This window comes from Cyprinus carpio, chromosome B7 (genome assembly GCF_018340385.1).
Source record: "Cyprinus carpio isolate SPL01 chromosome B7, ASM1834038v1, whole genome shotgun sequence".
NCBI classification, from domain to species: domain Eukaryota; kingdom Metazoa; phylum Chordata; class Actinopteri; order Cypriniformes; family Cyprinidae; genus Cyprinus; species Cyprinus carpio.
Window position 1 is genome coordinate 12,981,472 of NC_056603.1, and position 18,967 is coordinate 13,000,438.

The following is an 18,967-nucleotide window of genomic DNA, read 5'->3' on the forward strand; positions in this document are numbered from 1 at the left end:
TAAATAAGAGTATAGAGCTATCAAATAAATCAAGATGGCAGCTCAGATCATTTGGTCTTGGAAAAATCTGATGAGAAATGTTTGATTTTCTATTGAGATCTCTGACCATTTTCCATACTTTGGTATTTGCAAATCTGAGCATAGATTAAGACTTTATTAAGATTTCTTCAGAAACTCAATTACTGTGTACTTGATATAAGAAGAAAATAAATCTTAATATATAAACTTTAAATATATATTAACTATTAACTATATTTACTCCTATTGCCTAATTTGATTATAGCCCATGCTACCTAGGCTATCTTTATAGCTCTTCTTCTTTATTAATATCTTGCAAAATGTCTGAATTAGTCATCAGTGACCTGAACGTGACCCCAGCAATTCAGGTTCAATGTTGTTTTTGAGCAGAACTTAAAGTGAACAGCTCATAAAACAAAGTAAAATGATCAATGACTAGGCCGAGTTTTAGGGTCAAGAACTAAAAATACCCTAAAATTGATGCTGTATGAAACTGGACTGGTAGAGGAATACATTTTGTCATTATTCTTTCATCATTTACTTACCCTCATGCCATTCTTAGAGGCCGTTTTTCCATTGCAATGTGGTTCTTTTCCATTGCTTTTCTATGTAAACACACTAGACAGATGTGTATGACCGATGCACTCACGTCTTGCGTCTTTTACGGAGTCTCGCGGTCTAATTTTATTTTTTTAATTCGAATTTGACTTATTTTAGTATTTCAATTTTAACTTATTTTCAGTTAGTTGCCAAGACAACATTTCTCATTTTTATTTGTTCATTAAAACGTTACATTTTTAGTAGTTTTAGTATTAGTCTACAATTACACCGGCAATCTGGCTAAGCAAAAGGGCAAGAGCTGATCCAAGGGTGTTCTTCTCCCTGTAATAAATACACTGTAAGTTGCTTTGGTTGAATGCACCGCCTAAATAACAATCAGTCATTATCGTTTTGGGTAGATTCTGTTCTCTCCAGACACCAAACTAGTCACTAAGCAGCCCCTCCCCGGTCGTCCCACTCCCAGAGTTCAGTGTGAATGTGCGGTACGCATCAATCAAGCTCTCTTCTTGGATCAGCCCTGTGAATTTCACACATTGTTTCCTCCTGGCTTCGTGTCTGCTCCCAGACCAGCGTTCCCTCCTCTCAATCTGGATACTTGAACCTCTTCAATCCCACTCATGACAGGAACATACCTACATGGAGAATGAAGTGAAGCGTCTGTTTGTGCCGAACCTGAGCTTCCTGGCATGCCGGCATGGGCAGAACGGATCAAGGGACGCACGGCTCCGCAGATTACACGGGCCGATTAGAAGTGCTAAGTGCATTTTGTCGGATCATATTTCAGTGGGATGGAGCAGGAAGCACTGAGGAAAACCGGCAGCTTTTCCGCATTTCTGCGGCCACCACTGTGCAATCTGATCCATCTTATGCATCCAGACAGCGTACGTGTGTGTGTGTGTTTATGTGTGTGTGCGTGCCCGAGAGGGGCACTTGGAGTTTAATGGATTTAAGGTCTGTCTTGGCGAGTATCCTCCTCTAGGGATGGTTTGGTTTGGTTTTTGGGGTGGGGTTACTGGGGGAAGCAACTTTTCTCACTCAACTGTTTTGAGCTTTTCAACAGGAAGAGATGGTGGAGGACTGTAATACTGGGGAGAGACAAACTAAACGTCAGGACGTGACTAGCTTAAGTACATTTTCAGTTGCATGACAGCACTTCTGTTTTCAAAATACTAGTAATAACTAATAAATGGCATCGGGAAATCGGATTCATTTTAGCAGTCAGTTCATTTGAACAGTTCAACTGAATAATTTCTATCATCATGCAAATGTGTTCCTGAAACTCCCTTCATACAAAATACATTTTAGTTATACAGTAAGATATTTTGATTTTTGAAAGAAATTAATACTTTCATTCAACAAGGGTGCATTAAATCCATAAAAAGGACAGTAAAAACATTTTGTAAGCTTGCAAAAAAATTATCTTTCAAATAAATGCTGTTCTTTTACACTTTCTATTTAATAAAGAAGCTTGAAAGAAAAAAAAATATGAAACAAAAAGTTTAGTGTAGAGACCAGTTCTCAATATTAAGTAGTTGCTTATTAATATGCACGTTACTAGAATATTGGCTGTTTGTTAGTACTTATGAAGCAAATATTCTGCATGATCTTTTAATCCTAACCCATACCCAACTTAACAACTACCATACTAACTATTAATAAGCAGTAATTAGGAGTTTACTGAGGTAAAGTTGTAGTTAATATGTGTGTTAATATGTATGTGTGTGTGCGTGTAAATCGTGAGAATTTGGCCTTAAAATAAAAAGTGACACTTAAGACTGGAGTAATGATGCTGAAAATTCACCTTTGATCACAGGAATAAATTACATTTTAACAGAAATTCAAACAAAAAACTGTTATTTTAAACTCTAATAATATTTCACAATATACTGTATTTACTGTATATTTAAATAAATGCAAATAAATGTAGCCTATTAGAAACAAATTTTTATCGACTACTCCATACTTTCAAACCGTAGTTCAGCACATTATGTTTTTGCACATTATACTGATTAGTCCTACTTTATCGTTTATGGTCATCCACAATATTATCAGACAATCATAATGTTGACAAGCATTTTTCTTTAATCACTTTAATTTAACTATGTATTTAAACAAAAACACAAGATAAAGATACTTTGCAATGTCAAACCTCAATCCTGCTCACATAAGAATAAAATCAACTTGTTTTAGACCACTATAAGAGTGCATTTCACTGAAAATCACACCGTTGGTGGAACAGACTACTTCATCAAAAGGGCAGCCTGACTGCATTTGAACTACTTTAAATTATGAGCAGCTTGTAGCTTGGAAAGCTTAGGTTTTGAAGCAGCTTCCCTAACACTGGTGGGAAATAAGAGAGAAGACTCTGGCAGGCCCGCTGAAAGGCTTCTGACAGACGTGAGTGCAGAGGAAAGAATTTTTCCCCCAAATCTTTTCCCCACTTTTTTCGCCTATTGGTCCTTCGCCTGACTGACTGGCTCGCAGACACCAGGTGCTGGGGGAAACAGAAACACTAATGCACCTGGAGCTTTTTTACAGCAAAGACAAGATCGCTGGAGTTTGACCACATGCCTGAAACACACAAACTCTATACCCACCAACCTTTCTTTTGTTTTCAATTCTTGTTTTTTTTCCCCTTTGAGAAGTGGTTTGGGTTACTTCAATTCCCAGATATTGGCATATGGAAAAAATCTACTTGTCAAGCGTGCCGGTGGTCTTCTCATCTTTGGGTTATATAATATTCATAGTGCACAAAGTCAAAAGAAAAAAAAAGTGACCTCAAACAAGGAGCAAAGGGATCAAGAGGACTCAGAGTCTGCAATCAGCCACAAACTAGGGTAGCGTACAACTGGAAATACCATAAATTGTTATGGTTGGCCCATAGGATTGTATATATCCACACACATGGATACACAAACCAGGATTTTTGGATAATTGCATCTTCATTTCAAAGGGTAAACTACAAATCCAATAATGCAATATGCTTAGACAAAACTTCCTGCCCCGGAATATGAAAAACTGAAGGCGCTGTAAGCGCTCAGAGCCTCAGAGGCCGCTTTCAAATAAACGAATTCCTTTCGGCAAGAAAAATCCATAATCCTGGCAAAGAAAGGCCCAAGGGGCTGGAAAATATGCACGGCATTATTAATGTACGTGAGCAGGCCAACAGAATTCTTGCTTTCTTTCTGGAGGTATTTCAACAGCTAAGCAGCACACTCTAACAGGAGTTTACCGCCGTTTACCAGGGCAATAAAGGCATTAAAGAACAAAACTGAGCAGCTGAGCTTTCTCTCTCCCACTGTCTTTCAGCACTGTTAAGAGGATGAAGACATCAAAGAGTTACACAGAGTCATAAACGCTGCTATGAAACACTTGATTTACAGACTTGACAACTCTTGAATCTTAAGCGGTCCTGGAGAAAAGAGGAAGGTGGGAGACACGTGAGAATCTGAGCGTGAGATTATGAGAACAGAATCCTAGAGCACATTGAAGGTTCGCCACTGCTGGGTCGTGACCCAAAAAAGGTTCACAGGTTTGGTCCGAAAGGGTCATAGAGAGCACATGCGAATCATAATGCAACTAAACATATTATAGTTAGAAGCAAAAGCAATCAACTTCTTAAATGTTTTGCATAAGCTTCATCTTTTGGTGTCATCTTGTGGTTGGGTGTCCAATCTAAAAACACTACATAAACATTTGTTTGGCACATTTTTTATCTGTCACTTGGTAGAAGCCACCCACATTTGGCAGATGCCCACATGGACAGGTTTTGTTTATGATTGTAGGATATCTAAAATGTGTGTGTCTTGTTAAACCATTTGAGAACCACTACTCTGGCTCAGAGAAAAAGTGAAGATCTCTTGATTAAATAGAGGTTAAGCAGGGCAGTTATTCCACAGCATATATAACTGACTGCATAAATTGACCACTTTTCCCACTTGCACCCATAATTTGACAAAATTAAATCCCGAAGAGCTCTGAACCGAACTAAAGTGAGCTCTAAATCAATGGTCTTGCCACACTTGACACAGTTAAGCCCACCACATTTCAGCTCAGAGATCATCTCACCTTGGATGGTTTGGCAGAATTCCAGGCCGCTGTCTTCAGCAGTAGCAGGTCCGTCCGATGAAGAATGCTTTTCCCGGATCACTCGGTGTTCCCAGCCAGAGAAGGAATCCGCGGCCTGGCCCACTGGCTCGATGAACAGTCTTTCCTCTTCAGTCTGAACCAGGCCAGTCTGCGAGAAAACACATGAGGTGGAACAATCAATGACGGCACATAAGAAAGCCTTTATCTGGATAGCATTTGTAACTTTGGAGCTAGGCAATCTGTGAAATAATCTTCTGAATGCTCAGAACTGTCCAGTAAGATATTAAAAAAGAAAGTCATGTTTCTTTAAAGCATGTTTTTCAATGAATAAATAAAAATGAAATAAAGAGAAGTAATAAAACTATATTTTAATTATTTTATTATTTTTTGTCATGTAAAGTTTATCATGTAAAAATGTAATATATATATGTATATATATATATATATATATATATATATATATATATATATATATATATATGTTGTAATATATATAATATGTGTACATATTAGTGATGGGCAACGATTAATCGCATCCAAAATAAAAAATTTGTGTACATAATATGTGTGTGTGCTGTGTCTATTTATTATGTATATATAAATACACACACACACACACACACACACACACACATGCATGTATATATAAAAATCTGTTATGTTTATATAATAATATTAATTATATAAATAAACAAATACATGTAGATATTTTCAAAACACACACACGTGTCAGGGATCTGGAAGGAGGACCCAATCGCAGAGTGAGTGACAAGGGTTTATTACAAAACAGAGAGATACAAGAGGGTAGTGAAGTATGCTGGTGATTCAAAGGCAGGGACACAATTAACAGAGAAACAGCTAGGAAGGACCACTGGAACTGCCCTGGACATCAACTGGGAGAATAGGAGCAAAGGAAGCAGCAAGACCAAGCAGATGGAGAAGACCAAGCAAGGCACCACTCAGATACTTGTTGACTGCAGACTCTGAAGCGGACCGAGCAACAGGCAGGGAGAACCAGTGGCAGGAACAGGTCAGGACAGGAACTCTAACAACACAGAGACAAGACAGGGCAAGGCTCCACAGGAACACAAATTACTCCAAAGCAAGCAGAGGGATAAATAAAACAAAAAGAACTGATAAAATGTAACCAACAAAACTAACTTAAAGAATATCAAACAAAAATGCAAAATAAAAGATCAGGACTAGAAGAACTGAATAAATACTAAAATAAAGGCAAAAGGCAAAAACAAACAAACTGCACAAACAAGGAGCAAGACAAGAACATGGAACTAAAAAGGACAAGACAAGACAAGGGCACAACCAGGCAAGGAGACAGGAACACATCCACAGACAGAGACAAAGACAGTGAGGGTGAGCATGACCACGAACCAGCAAAGACAAGAGGGTAAGGGGAACTATAAATAAGGAGAAAGGCACACGAGAAACAGGTGGCCAGCAATAGCTAACAAGAGGGTGTGGTAAAGAGGAAACAAGGAGGAGAGGATAGAGAAGCACATGGCTGAGAAAAACCATCAACAAAGCCAAAGACAACACAGACACAAAAAACAAACACAAGACAAATGGTGCAGTGTCCAGGCAGAACCCTGACAATATATATATATATATAGAGAGAGAGAGAGAGAGAGAGAGAGAGAGAGAGAGATTATATTAAAATATTTAATGATTTCTTTTATTTAAATTTACTATACAAATACATATTATATATTTAATAAAAGATGAAAGTCATGTTTTTCAAAAGCAAAAAACACAGATGACACAACAAGCTCTTTTAGCTATTTTTTATTTTCATTTAAATTTAACTATTAAAATTAACTATTATAATATATGATAATACCAGATATTGACTATAGTACCTGAACAAACAGCTCGTATTTCATCAGCTTTACTTGCAAAATGACAGTGTTGACAGTTAGTTCGAAAGATTTCAAATGGATCTGATTTGGATTTGAAATCAAATCTGTAGTGATAACAAAGCCACATTTCTAAAAATAAATAAATAAATGAATAAATAAATAATCTTAATGCACTATAAATTTAGAAGAAAAAAATTGTCCATATGAATCTATATTTCAAGTCTTCTGAAGTCACTTGATGCTCTGTGTGAGGAACAGACTAAAACTAAAGTCATATGGAGCAATTTTGTGGTGTTTTTTTAATTACTCCTGCTGTACAGTAAATAACGCCATCATTTTGGGTGAACTATTCCTTCAAGATTTTTAACAGAATCTCAGTTGATGTGCTCCAGGAGGAAGCTGATGTGTTTTCTCTGACAGAACACCCAGGATCATTCATCATGAGCCCCTCTAAGGATCTCACATGTACTGTACGTTAGCCTTGCTTTCCCTCCATCTGACTGTGATGCCCCTCATGGCTTCAAGGGCACAAAGATGTGAGAATGTGAGAATAATTTATCTCTTGTTGCCAAGGCCTGAAAAACGACCAAGTCAGCATCAAATCCAACGAAAGCAATCAGTCAAGCAGGAGAGTCTGGATTGACATTGCACAATGGAGGCTTTCACTGGAGAATAGAGTGGAAAATGCACATGGATGGAGGTGAGGGAGATGTGCATAGAGCCCCCGGGTGGGTGGAGGAGGAGGAGGAGGAGAACATGGGAGTGCTGACAGGACGTTGCCCACAGAGGCTGTAAAACACACGCTTTCATCACAACATGTACAGGCAAACCCCACATGAACCAGGTTAAACAAAGCCTACAAACATATGGCTACACTCTGAAGAACGATCGAGCCGTAAAAAACGTCTGAAATGACATTAACAGGCAGGAAGATCTTGTTTTTGTCCTCTCCAACTTCAACATTGTTTAAACAAGCTTACTAAGTAGAAGTTAGTAGAATTAGACTTCTTGCTGGTCTGAAGGGCGCTGTCCCAAAACCTACTGAGCTCACACATTTAGACAAAATCAACATTTGCATCAGATGCATTCTTCATAGCGAAGCAATCCTTTGAATGCACTGCAACAACTCAGATAAAAAATTGGTAATTGGTAACTATAAATGATAGTTTCCATGATGCAAAAATGTGGACAGAATCACATAATCCAGTCATAAAGTGTAGAATTTACAGTATAATGCAAAATGGTCACAGCATTTGGCGAATTTTGGATGAATAAATCAGAAGCAGGACTGTACGATCAATCAAAGGAACTAGTGTCTGCAAATATTAAAGCACAGTAACATTGGTACTGAAAGACTAAATGTTCTGTGTGTCTCTGTGTGAATGAGCAAACTCAAACACACAAGACACTTGTGGTGTTTACAGCATCGGCCGTCTTACTACATGAGGAAACTCCACATGAACTTCATTTTCAGAGATGTACTGGGAGTCACTTGAGTTCTCTTCATTGATAAATTTTCATTTACAGTTTAAAAGATTAACTAAACTGTTAATGTTTTATTCCTTCATTTGATTTACCACTGTTTTTGATAATAAAAGCATTAAATCGTAAATGCAGAAAATTAAAACAGAATTTCTGAATAAAGCATTTCACTGGGCCCTATTTTAATAGATTATATTATTGTTAAAGTTTTATTAAATCAACTGATTAGTCATGGTTTTGGATTATTAAAATGTAATAAATCCAGAAAAATTTAAACAGAAAAAACAGAATTTGGGAAAAATTAAATTAAAGCTGAAAAAAAAGTGTTTTTATTAAATATTTAATAAATTGTTGCAAAATTTGTGATTTCAATTAATTGCACGTTTTTCAGTTACTAACATTTAACCATTAAAATGGAATTTAGATAACTGAAAACAGGAAAAACGGAATCCAGAATAAAATAAAGTATCTAAAAATATGACACCATAGAAATTTATAATTATACTGAATTAAGCATGATGATGGCAGTTTCGTCTTCTGTAGAGCTGCTTTAATCATATCTTGCAACATCGACACTGTTATGGAACTGATTCGAATCCACACTGAACTGACTTGAGTTGAATAATGAACATCATTGCTGTCTTTTGTAGAGCTGCTTATCGCTGAATTGAAATTGTTTCAAGATTGATCTGACTTGAACCAACACTAAAACCAACTTGTGCTAAATAATACAACTATGGCAGAATCTGAACTGCCTCTATAGTCGAGTTTCCATAATTGATTCTGATGTTTTCCTGTTTATCACAGTGAAGCTGCTTTGACACAATCTGTATTGCATAAAACGCTATGGAAATAAAGGTGACTTAACTAAAGGTACTGTTACCACCATCCAAAATTGTATTTCCTCGCCTATAGATGACCCGTGGAAAGAGAACCACGTGCGTCACAGACGTTAAACACCCAGCTGATCTTCAGCTCATCTGCACAGCTGTTGAGAGCCTCACATCTGCTCACTGGTCAGTCTCACTTTAGGTATCAAAACCATCCTCGCCACATGTGGGCAGAACATTTTGAATAACGATGAACTCATTTTCCACAGAGTCAGCCTAAAAAGCAATGAGTCAGGGTGGTCAACTAGTGGCTCATTTCCACTGAGCAGTACGGTTCGGTACAGGAAGGTACGCAATTTTTTCAGTTTCCACTGTCAGAAGTTGTGAATGGTACCAAAATAGCGAACTGTACCATGCCACTTTTTTGGTACCCTTCCATTGTGGTACCTAGCACAACAAAGGGTACTAAAAGGGTGGAGCTAAACTCACCACAAAACGTTGATTTGTTGACTAGAATCGTCACTTTTGCATGATACAAGGCGGTTTTTCAGGCAAGAATGTAATTGTTTAAAACTTAAATCTGCAGTTTATGTGAGGAATAAGTGACAATGGGCCGTTGAATTATTAGAAAAACAATGCACACCTGAGGTGGTGATGCAGCCACGATGCGAAGCGGAGTGATGAATATAAAGTTTATTTAAAATAAAAAATCTATTTTTACTGACACTTTTGATCAATTTAATGTGTCCTAGCTGAATAAAAGTATTTTTTTATTTTTAAAAAAGTCTTACTAACCTCACACTTTTTAAAATACAGGCCTACATTCTAAACTTAAAGGGGTCATATGATGCTGCTTAAAAGAACATTATCTTGTGTATTTGGTGTAATGCAATGTGTTTATGCGGTTTAAGGTTAAAAAAACACATTATTTTTCATATAATGTACATTATAGTTTCATTATAGAACATTTAGTATAGTTTCATTATAGTGAGTGAGAAGCGCAAGACTGTCCTTGCAAAGTTTGAACTGCCCAACTTTATAGAAACAGCCTTTGTGCCACTGACACATTGCAGGCTGTTGATTCAGGAAACAGTCCTCATCCTCCGTAAAATGCGCAGCACACATCGGAATATTTGGGTTGGACTGGAACAGTGTTGAAATACAACTTAACCACTAATTTCTAGTCATGTCCTCTTTTGGAAGGCCAAACAAAGTTTCACTTCAACGAAACACACAGCGACTCCACAACATGGCAGCTGCAGCAACAGAGAGCATAAATGTTATGCCTTTGCGTTATGCAAATCTTCCCACGTAGTGACGTAGACATGTGGGGGCCTGTTAGAACGAGACGTTTTAGTGGGGTGTGGTTGACCCTTAACTTTTATAAAGAATATCTCTTTGGATTTGAGACTTTAGTCTTTGCAACTTTACAGATCTTTATGCACCAAGAGCTTGTAACCCTCCAAAGAGAAAGGAAAAATTGAAATCTTCATATAACCCTTTAATAAATAGAATTAATATAAAACATAATAATAATAAATCTAATTAAAATAATATATAAAATAAAAATAAAAGAGGAAATAAATAAAAAGCTTTATGTCCATAATAATAATGAGAATGTGAGTTTTTTTGTAGTATGGCAACAATAATTTTACAATAAAATATAAATTAATGAATAAAGGAAATTTTTTCTCTGTGCAAGATCTTATTTCTTATATTTCTTTTTGATTTTGGGGTGAAATACGTATGAACATACAAATCATATCTTCCCAGCAGTGATAATCTCCCAACAACCTGAACTCCACTCACCAGTCCACCGCAAGCGTCCAATGAGGCGAAAGAGTCTGTATGATTGAGAACGGCTCCGGAATAGAAACACCGTCTGACACTTAGAACAGGCTCATGCTGAACGCTGCCTTCCTCGCTCCTCTCCTCTGTCACAAACCCCTCGGCGAGGAAAGAGTCGTCTCTCTGGAGCTGCAAGTAAAGCTCCTTTCCGAAAGCAGGCAGCCGTAGAAACAGGTGGTCCTCCTGCTGATGGTCCGAGCGTCGTCTGCGACCCCTGCTCCACCTGTAGGCTCCCTGGAGCAGGTGCACCTCGTCTGGCCGCAGCTCCTGCGGAATGACCACATCTGTCTCGTACATGGCTGATTGCGCTAGGAGACATGCAACACGTTGTAATTAGAATAACAGTGCAAAGTGTATGTTAGTCACATTGTGGTTCCCAAAAACAGCTTCCATGACCTTTCCAGCCATTCAGAATTACTGAAAAAGAATTCCCAAAACCATTTCATGCAATGAAATCTTTTAGCACTAAGCATAACCAGAAGCATTTACATTTTTTAAGATTTGAATTATTTTCATGACTTTTCCAGACCTACAAATAAATTTAGTAAAATTCCCTGATATTTCCAAGTTCTGTGGGAAAAAAATGCCCAACTCCTAGTTTTATAAGTCAGAGTTGAGTTTACAAGTCTGCCTGCAGTTAGTTAAAGAAGGATACACATAAGGAGAAATAAATTTGTTAAAACATTAAATGTGGAAATAGAGATGGTACAGAAGAGTTTATTAAATGAAAGTGGACTTGGTAAGTAGTCGACTGCACAGAAACATAAATAGTACACACTCAAAATCTAGTAGGCTGCCTACCTAGACTGCATTTTTGGGCATCACACAGTTGCATGAGCTCACATGCTCTGTCAGCACCGTGACGTAACATACGCTCTTTGCCAAAATAGTTTTTTTGTGCCCGTAATGCCTAAAAATGCTGTCTAGGAAAGCAGCTCACCAGAGTACAGAGGACACACTATCTGGCTGCATACTAAGACAATATTTTGGGCATCATACAGTTGCATAAACTCACATCACATGCACTCTTGGGCAATAGATAATAACTATCTCCAAATGATATCAAATGTCTGTCTAGTTAGGCAGCTCACTTTGCAGAGAAAGCGATTTCTGTACCCTAGTAAGCTAACTAGACAGCAATTTTGGGCACCATGCAGTTCCATGAGCTCACATTCACTCTCAGCCAAAAGAATATTTAAGATGGTGAGCTTAAAAGAACGCAATGTGACTTCTGCACTCTTGTAAGACAGCATTTTTAGGCATAATCCATTGCATGAGCTTATTAGCCAAGAGAACGTCTAAGATGATAAAAATGATCTAGTTTGGCAGTTTACTACATAGATAATGTGACTTTTGTACCCTAGTAAGCTGACTATCTAGACAGCATTTTGGGCATCAAACAGCTGCAAGAGCTCATGTGCACTCTCAGCCGAGAGAATGTCTAAAATGCCCTAAATGTGTTCTAGTTAGGCAGCCACTACAAAGAGAATGTGTCTTTTGTACTCTAATATGCTGACTATCTAGACAGCATTTTAGGCATTATACAGTTGCATGAGCTCACATGCTCTCAGCCAAAAGACTATCTAAAATGCATAAAATGTCCCAAAAACTGTCTAGGTAGGCATAGAACTACCCATAGAATGTGACTTCTGTACCCTAGTAAGCTGACTATCTTGGCAGCATTTTTGAGCATCAAAAAATGCATGAGCTTGCATGCACTCTCAGTCAAGAATATGTCTAAAATGCATAAAACGCCCTAAACTGTCTAGTTAGTAAGCTCACTACACAGAGAATGTGTCTCCTGTACTCTAATAAGATGCATATCTAGTAGACAGCAGTTTTGGGAATCATAGAGTTGCATGAGCTCACATGCCCTCTTAGCACTGTGATGTAACATGCACTCTGCCAAGAGAGAGCACGTGACGTCACAGCATTTCAGTCCGCCTATGAAGCCCAACAAAAGCTGTCTAGGTAGGCAGCTGGCTAGGTTTTGAGGCACGGCCAACATCTTGAAACGTAACCTGGGTGGTAAGCCCTATATGGCTCTTAAATAAACAATTTCATCTTAATTGAAACAACATGGCTGAAACTATTTTGTAAGCAGCAGGAAAAATATGCAGTTTAAAATAATATAACCAAGTCGAGGACAAAGTCGCCGTTAATAAATGGTCCAGACGAAAAAAATTACCATGGTAACCGCAGTTTCCGCCGTTATCGTGACTACTGCAAAACAATATTAAGTTAACACGAGAATAGAGAAGCTTTCATATTATTTCTGTAATTTTATTTATTGAAGCTATAACTGTAGCAATATTGTTATATTTGCCTGAAACTGGTTACCATGGTGAATTTCTGTCAGGAGTATCACAGGTGCTGCAGTCTTACCTGATATTGTATTCAGTCCGATGCGAAAGAGAAGAAAAGAGAAAAAAAGCAGTAGAGAGTCATGGCCGTGCATTATTAAGAGTAATATATCGTAGAGCAACAGTCTGTGTGAAGAGGACAGACAGTGTGCACTGGCAGAGCGGCAACAGCGGACTGACGCGAAGTTTCAGAAAGTTTAATTACAGCAGACGGGGAACTCAACTTCATGCAAAAGCTCCGCCCCCTGACACCGACGTCCCGCCCCCTCAGCGTTCGGATTGGTCCATGAGATCGAAGTAAATAGATCCTCGCTGCGTCATTGGTTACTGATTCTGTCAGTCTGTAAAAAGGGCTGGAACAGTGCACGTGGTCCCAGATCTATTGCCAACTTAGCAATTTTGTTGCAAGTTTTGGCTACTTTTCATAATACCCAAGCAACTTTTTCTTTCAAAAGCAACTAGCAACAAATTTAGCTATTTTTAACATTTATTTGGCAACTTTTAGCAACTTTTGCTAAGTGACTTAAATAATAAAAAGGACACTTCTTTTCATTTAAATTACACAAAAAGAGGAAAGCAAAGATGACTAGCAGTACACATATCACATTAATTAAGTTAGCTGCTGTTTGCAATTGTTCAGTTTAATAATAATAATAACAAGAACAACAACTGAACAATTTAATAATTGAATAATTGTTCATGACACCTTGTTAGTAGCTTGTACTGGTGATTGTTGGTACACTGTAAAAAAAAAATATAGAGAGAGAGAAAAATGGAAAAGTTAGTAATTTTCCAGGACATTATCCATTATTTGATGTAACCTGAAAACACTAAATACAATGCGTCATTTAAATTGCAGGGAAAACACCTGTAAGTAATTAATTCGGAAAATTCCTCTACATTAACAGTAGATTGTGCCCTATTTTTACAGACTTTAATTGTAGCATACTAACTACCAATACACTGCTTAAAACTGTAATTGTTCAGAATGTATAGTTTTACTAGTTTACAAGCTAATAATAATAAACTTAAATTGTAATCGTTCAAAAATGTGTAGGGTAAGTACTCAATAATTCAATGTTGTATTTAAAAAATTTATTTATATTTTAATATTATATTATGTACATTTATATTATTTTACAAACAAATCTAAATTAACATTTTGCTGAGATTCAGTGTAGTGATACAATTTTGCATCATGATTACATAATGACGTCATCACGCAATGACATCACAACACCATTTAACAACTTTTAGCAACAAATCAACCTTCCTTTAGCAACTTCCCTTGAAAATTAGTTGGCAACACTGAAAGCAAATCAGCCGTTTGATCAGAAGTGGGAGCTGCAAGTCAGTCAGGTATACTGATGTTCATTAGATGGCCTGTTAAGTATAAATAAAGCATATTAAATGCAAAAACAGTAAGGAAGAACATTGTAAGCTTTAATTTGTCCATTTTTGTAACATCATCTGCTGAAAAAAAAAACATCTTAAACCAGTCTAAGCTGGTTTAAGTTGACCAGCTGACAAGTTCCTGAAACCCCTCTAAAACCTAAAAGCTTGGAGACAGCAAAACCCACCTAAAACCTAGACCAGCAAACCACCTACAGCTGCTGTTCTCTAGCATTTACAAAGTCATAGATCATAGTAAATTTATTAATTGTTAGAAATGCAACACCTTGTCAAATTAAGTGATGCTATTAATTATTAATATGAAATGATTCATAATAATTAATATTCAGTTTTGTTATTAATAATAATAACAGCTCCAGCAAAATCAATTGGTGTTTTCATAGACTGTGCAGTTCGTTTTTAATAAAATGTCTAATAAATTATATACCCAATAAGTTTAAATTTCTTAAACACAGTCACACCAAATCTTAATGCTGTAATTTGAAACCTTCCCAGTCCAAATAATGACATAAATGTTATTTGCCATTATATATTAACTTCAATCAGCATGAACCTGAATAAATAAAATCAATCAGATAAAGAAATCCAAATAACATAGACCTGACAAATGCGATTTTCCATCTCTTTGTGTTATTGACGTTCTTTATCATAAGCGAAGACTTATTGTGAATTCTTATATGACAGGATACCATCTCTGTGTGTATGCTGGCAATGCCTGGTTGCTGTAATTGTGCCTCATCAGTTTTAGAAGCAACAGATGTGATGCATTATTACTAATATAGAACATGTGCAGACCTGGATAACTTTATGGGTGAGTATTGATTTAAGTACTGGATTATTATAATATATAGAGTTGAAAATTGTCATTTTGAATGTTTGATATTTAGTCATCAGCACACACAAAGCAGTGCTATTGTATAGTAGAACAAATATTGTCCATAAATAGCCCATATACGATGATTAAAAGACCAAAACTATGTGAGATCAGTGCAATTCATGCAGTCTAACACAAATAAGCTTTTGCATTCGTGACAATAAGCCCAGTGTCAATATGCAATAAGAAGAATAAAACAAAAAAGCATTGCATGTTTTCTGTGATACCTTTTTAAAAGTTATGCTATGCTATGTGTTGTTAGTGAGTTCTGAATTACATATTAGAGCTGACCTAACTTTTGGTGTAAGAAGAATCTACACTGCATTAATTTTGTGGATTCTCTTTAAACGGTATGAACAACCAAAACTCATATATTAGTAGCTCATACCCTGAGAACGGAGCTCTTGCGAGTGGATACAGTTCATTAGAGTAGGTCAGCAGAGGCTTTAATCCTATTTCAAGTGCTTTGACTTCTCATTCCTCTTTGTCAAAGCACCACAGAAGAGTTAATGCTGCTTTCTGTGGATAGCAGGGCCGCTGGCACGTAATGAGTGACGGCCATGACAGATTTATCAAGGCTGGATATAGTGCCACTCTGATGATATCTGAGCACAGAATTTACAGCAAAATAAGTCTGCTAATTAGTTTGAAGGCAGTGTACTACTAGCAGTAATAATGCACAGAGATTTATAATCACTGAATCACCCAGCAACACTCCATTCTCTAGCTACACCATAGCAATGCACTAAAAACCAACCATCCAGAATGCTGAAGAAATCCCATAGCAAAGCAATAAATTTTTTTTTTTTTTAAAAACACCCAGGACAGGCTAGAAACCCCATAATAATGTACTAGCAACAGCATATCAATACACTAAAATCTCCCAGAACACACTAGAAAGGCCTTAACAATGCACTAAAAAATGGGCCTGGATGATTGCCTACTGGCCCAAGCATTATATACTAATTAATGAAGACACGTAGAACACTTTTGGCAAAGGTTGTTGCCAAAATGCTGATTGACAGTCTTTTAGTACACACAACACATGCAATACACAGAATGCTATCTTAGAATTAGTATTTATTGCCTCCGAATATTGATTAAGATTGTTACAAGTTGTGGAGAAATTCCAGTGAGGAAAAAAAAAGAAAAACATAAAACACAACATAGCCTTACTATATAAAGGATACAATAAAGGATTTATACTTTATTAATTTGATCCGCTACTATAGGAAGACATGACATGCCACGGACATGCCAACTAGTTGCTGACCTGATGCAGACTAATATACACATAGCTTAAACTGATTGATATTGTCTTGATCTGGAGCGAGGTTTACGTAACGTATAAGTGAAAACAAGCGACAGTGTCAAATCCACCCCATGGCTCTAAATTAGAGTGCGCTGCACTTCCGTTTATCACCACAGATTTACACCTGTTTTTATACAGTCTATGATTTACACTGGAAAATTGAGCGGCACTGTAGAGCTGAGGAAGGATCAGGCTCTGTCTGTCCTGTTTAGGATTATAATACATGCCTGCCGAAGCCATACCTTAAATTTGAATATATCCTGCTCACTTTATGACACTTTATTTTTTTTATTATTAATTCAGTTTATATAGGTCTATGGGATTAATATTTTGGCTCTACCCCATCTGTCTTTTCAGATGAGCCACAGCTGGGCATAAGTCATAAGAGACCACCATCAGGTGTCTCTGATATTACTGTCCTTCTTTCAGTTTAAGAGTATGCATTTTACCATTCAAATAACATATTTAAAATTGTCTAGAAAGTTAAATTGGCAGCTGTTGCCTAATGGTTAGAAATTTGGACTTGTAACCTGAAGGTTGCAGGTTAGAGTCTCAGTGCTGGCAGGAGTTGTAGGTGGGAATACCCATGGCTGAAGTGTCCTTGAGCAAGGCACTGAACCCCCAGTTGCTCCCCGGGTGCTGGATTTAGCTGCCCACTGCTCCGGGTGTGTGTTCACGGTGTGTTCACTTCTCACTGTGTGTGTGTGCACTTGGATGGGTTAAATGCAGAGCACCAATTCTGAGTATGGGTTACCATACTTGGCAAATGTCACGACTTTCACTTTTTTTCACTTAAATGCATGCCTCACAATATTAGGTTATATGTCAATAAACAGCTGAAGATAAGCTACAGTATTGGTGATGCTTATACTTCAGCAAAGGCCACTGATGATAGCCTAATCATGTTTAGGAGGCAAGGCTTTGTTGGTCATCAGCTGTGGGGCAGCTCTGGCCTAATGGTTAGAGATTTGGACTTGTAACCTGAAGGTCACAGGTTCAGGTCTCGGTGCTGGCAGGAGTTGAGGGGGGGAGGGAGTGAATGAACAGTGCTCTCTTCCACCCTTAATACCCATGGCTGAAGTGCCCTTGAGCAAGGCACTGAACCCCCAGTTGCTCCCCGAGCGCTGGATTTAGCTGCCCACTGCTCCGGGTGTGTGTTCACGGTGTGTTCACTTCTCATTGCTGTGTGTGTGCACTTGGATGGGTTAAATGCAGAGCACCAATTCCGAGTATGGGTTACCATACTTGGCAAATGTCACGACTTTCACTTCATTTCAATCAAATACTACCTGCATGAAAACACCTGGAGGCCCGGATCCATACTGGAAGCACGGATACTGAAAGCAAGCATAAAATGTATTGTGACACCAAAAATTATGCCCATTTAGCAGGCTTCATTCAGATTTAACACTGTGCAGAAGAACAAGTTCTCTGCTTCCTGCAAAAGTCAGGAGTGTGGTCAACTGCTCCCCCTAGTAGTTAACAGAGGAAGTACAAAAAAACTTGATCCATGCCAGTGAGTTTAAAGAGCCAGTCTATGGTTTCATTATGACATTAAGATGCTTGAGTGCCATTTACACACACTGATTTTACAGAGACCGTTCACCCAAAAATTCTATATGCATTTCTGTTGTTGTTTACTCACTGCCATGTTGCTTAAAACTTATAAATGAGGTTTAATGAGGCTTAGAACCAAAGTGGAAAGATTTAAACATCTGCTTTTTGAGCTTGAACGCCATTACTATTACCAAATGATATCAATATCAATATTCAATACAAGGCAAGGCATTTTATTTCTAAAGCACATTTAAAACAGCAGCTGCTGACAAGTGCTGTACAATCTAAAAACGTAAAATGAAAAAAAAGAAAAAAAAATCATAGACTAGCAAGAGAACATCCTGATTAATACAATTACATTGATCCAAAAGCCAGAGAGAAAAGATATGTTTTCAGTGAAGATTTAAAACACTCAACATCTGATGAAAGCCTAATGTGTACCGGCAGATCGTTCCACAGTCCAGATTTGGACTTGTAACCTGAAGGTTGCAGGTTCGAGCCGCATGTGAGCTGCAACAGAGAAAACACAATCTCCTTTTAACTTCAAACGTGCCCGTGGGACAGTCAGCAACAAACTGTTTGAGGACCTTAAGGGCCTAGAACATTTCCGGTGGACAATAAGATAAGAAATGTACTGTGAAGCCTGGCCATTCAGCCCCTTATACACATACAATAAAACCTTAAATTTAACATGGTATTCAACTGGCAGCCAATGAAGAGAAGCCAGATCAGGCGAGATGTGTTCT

The 18,967-nt window shown here is 37.6% G+C and overlaps 1 protein-coding gene across 2 annotated transcripts in view; it reads right to left on the reverse strand.

Annotated features, from left to right (window-relative positions):
• adamts17 (ADAM metallopeptidase with thrombospondin type 1 motif, 17) overlaps positions 1 to 13,305 on the reverse strand; it is a 125,768-nt gene extending 112,463 nt beyond the window's left edge. For both annotated transcript variants that reach the window (XM_042727308.1, XM_042727307.1), the window contains exons 1-3: positions 13,088 to 13,305; positions 10,664 to 11,010; positions 4,648 to 4,816 (exon numbers count right to left, since the gene is read on the reverse strand). In XM_042727308.1, the coding sequence (XP_042583242.1) occupies positions 4,648 to 4,816; positions 10,664 to 11,010; positions 13,088 to 13,160 (589 nt within the window). In that variant the 5' untranslated portion in view covers positions 13,161 to 13,305. The remainder of the gene's footprint in view (positions 1 to 4,647; positions 4,817 to 10,663; positions 11,011 to 13,087) is intronic.
• Between the last annotated feature and the right edge of the window lie 5,662 nt (positions 13,306 to 18,967).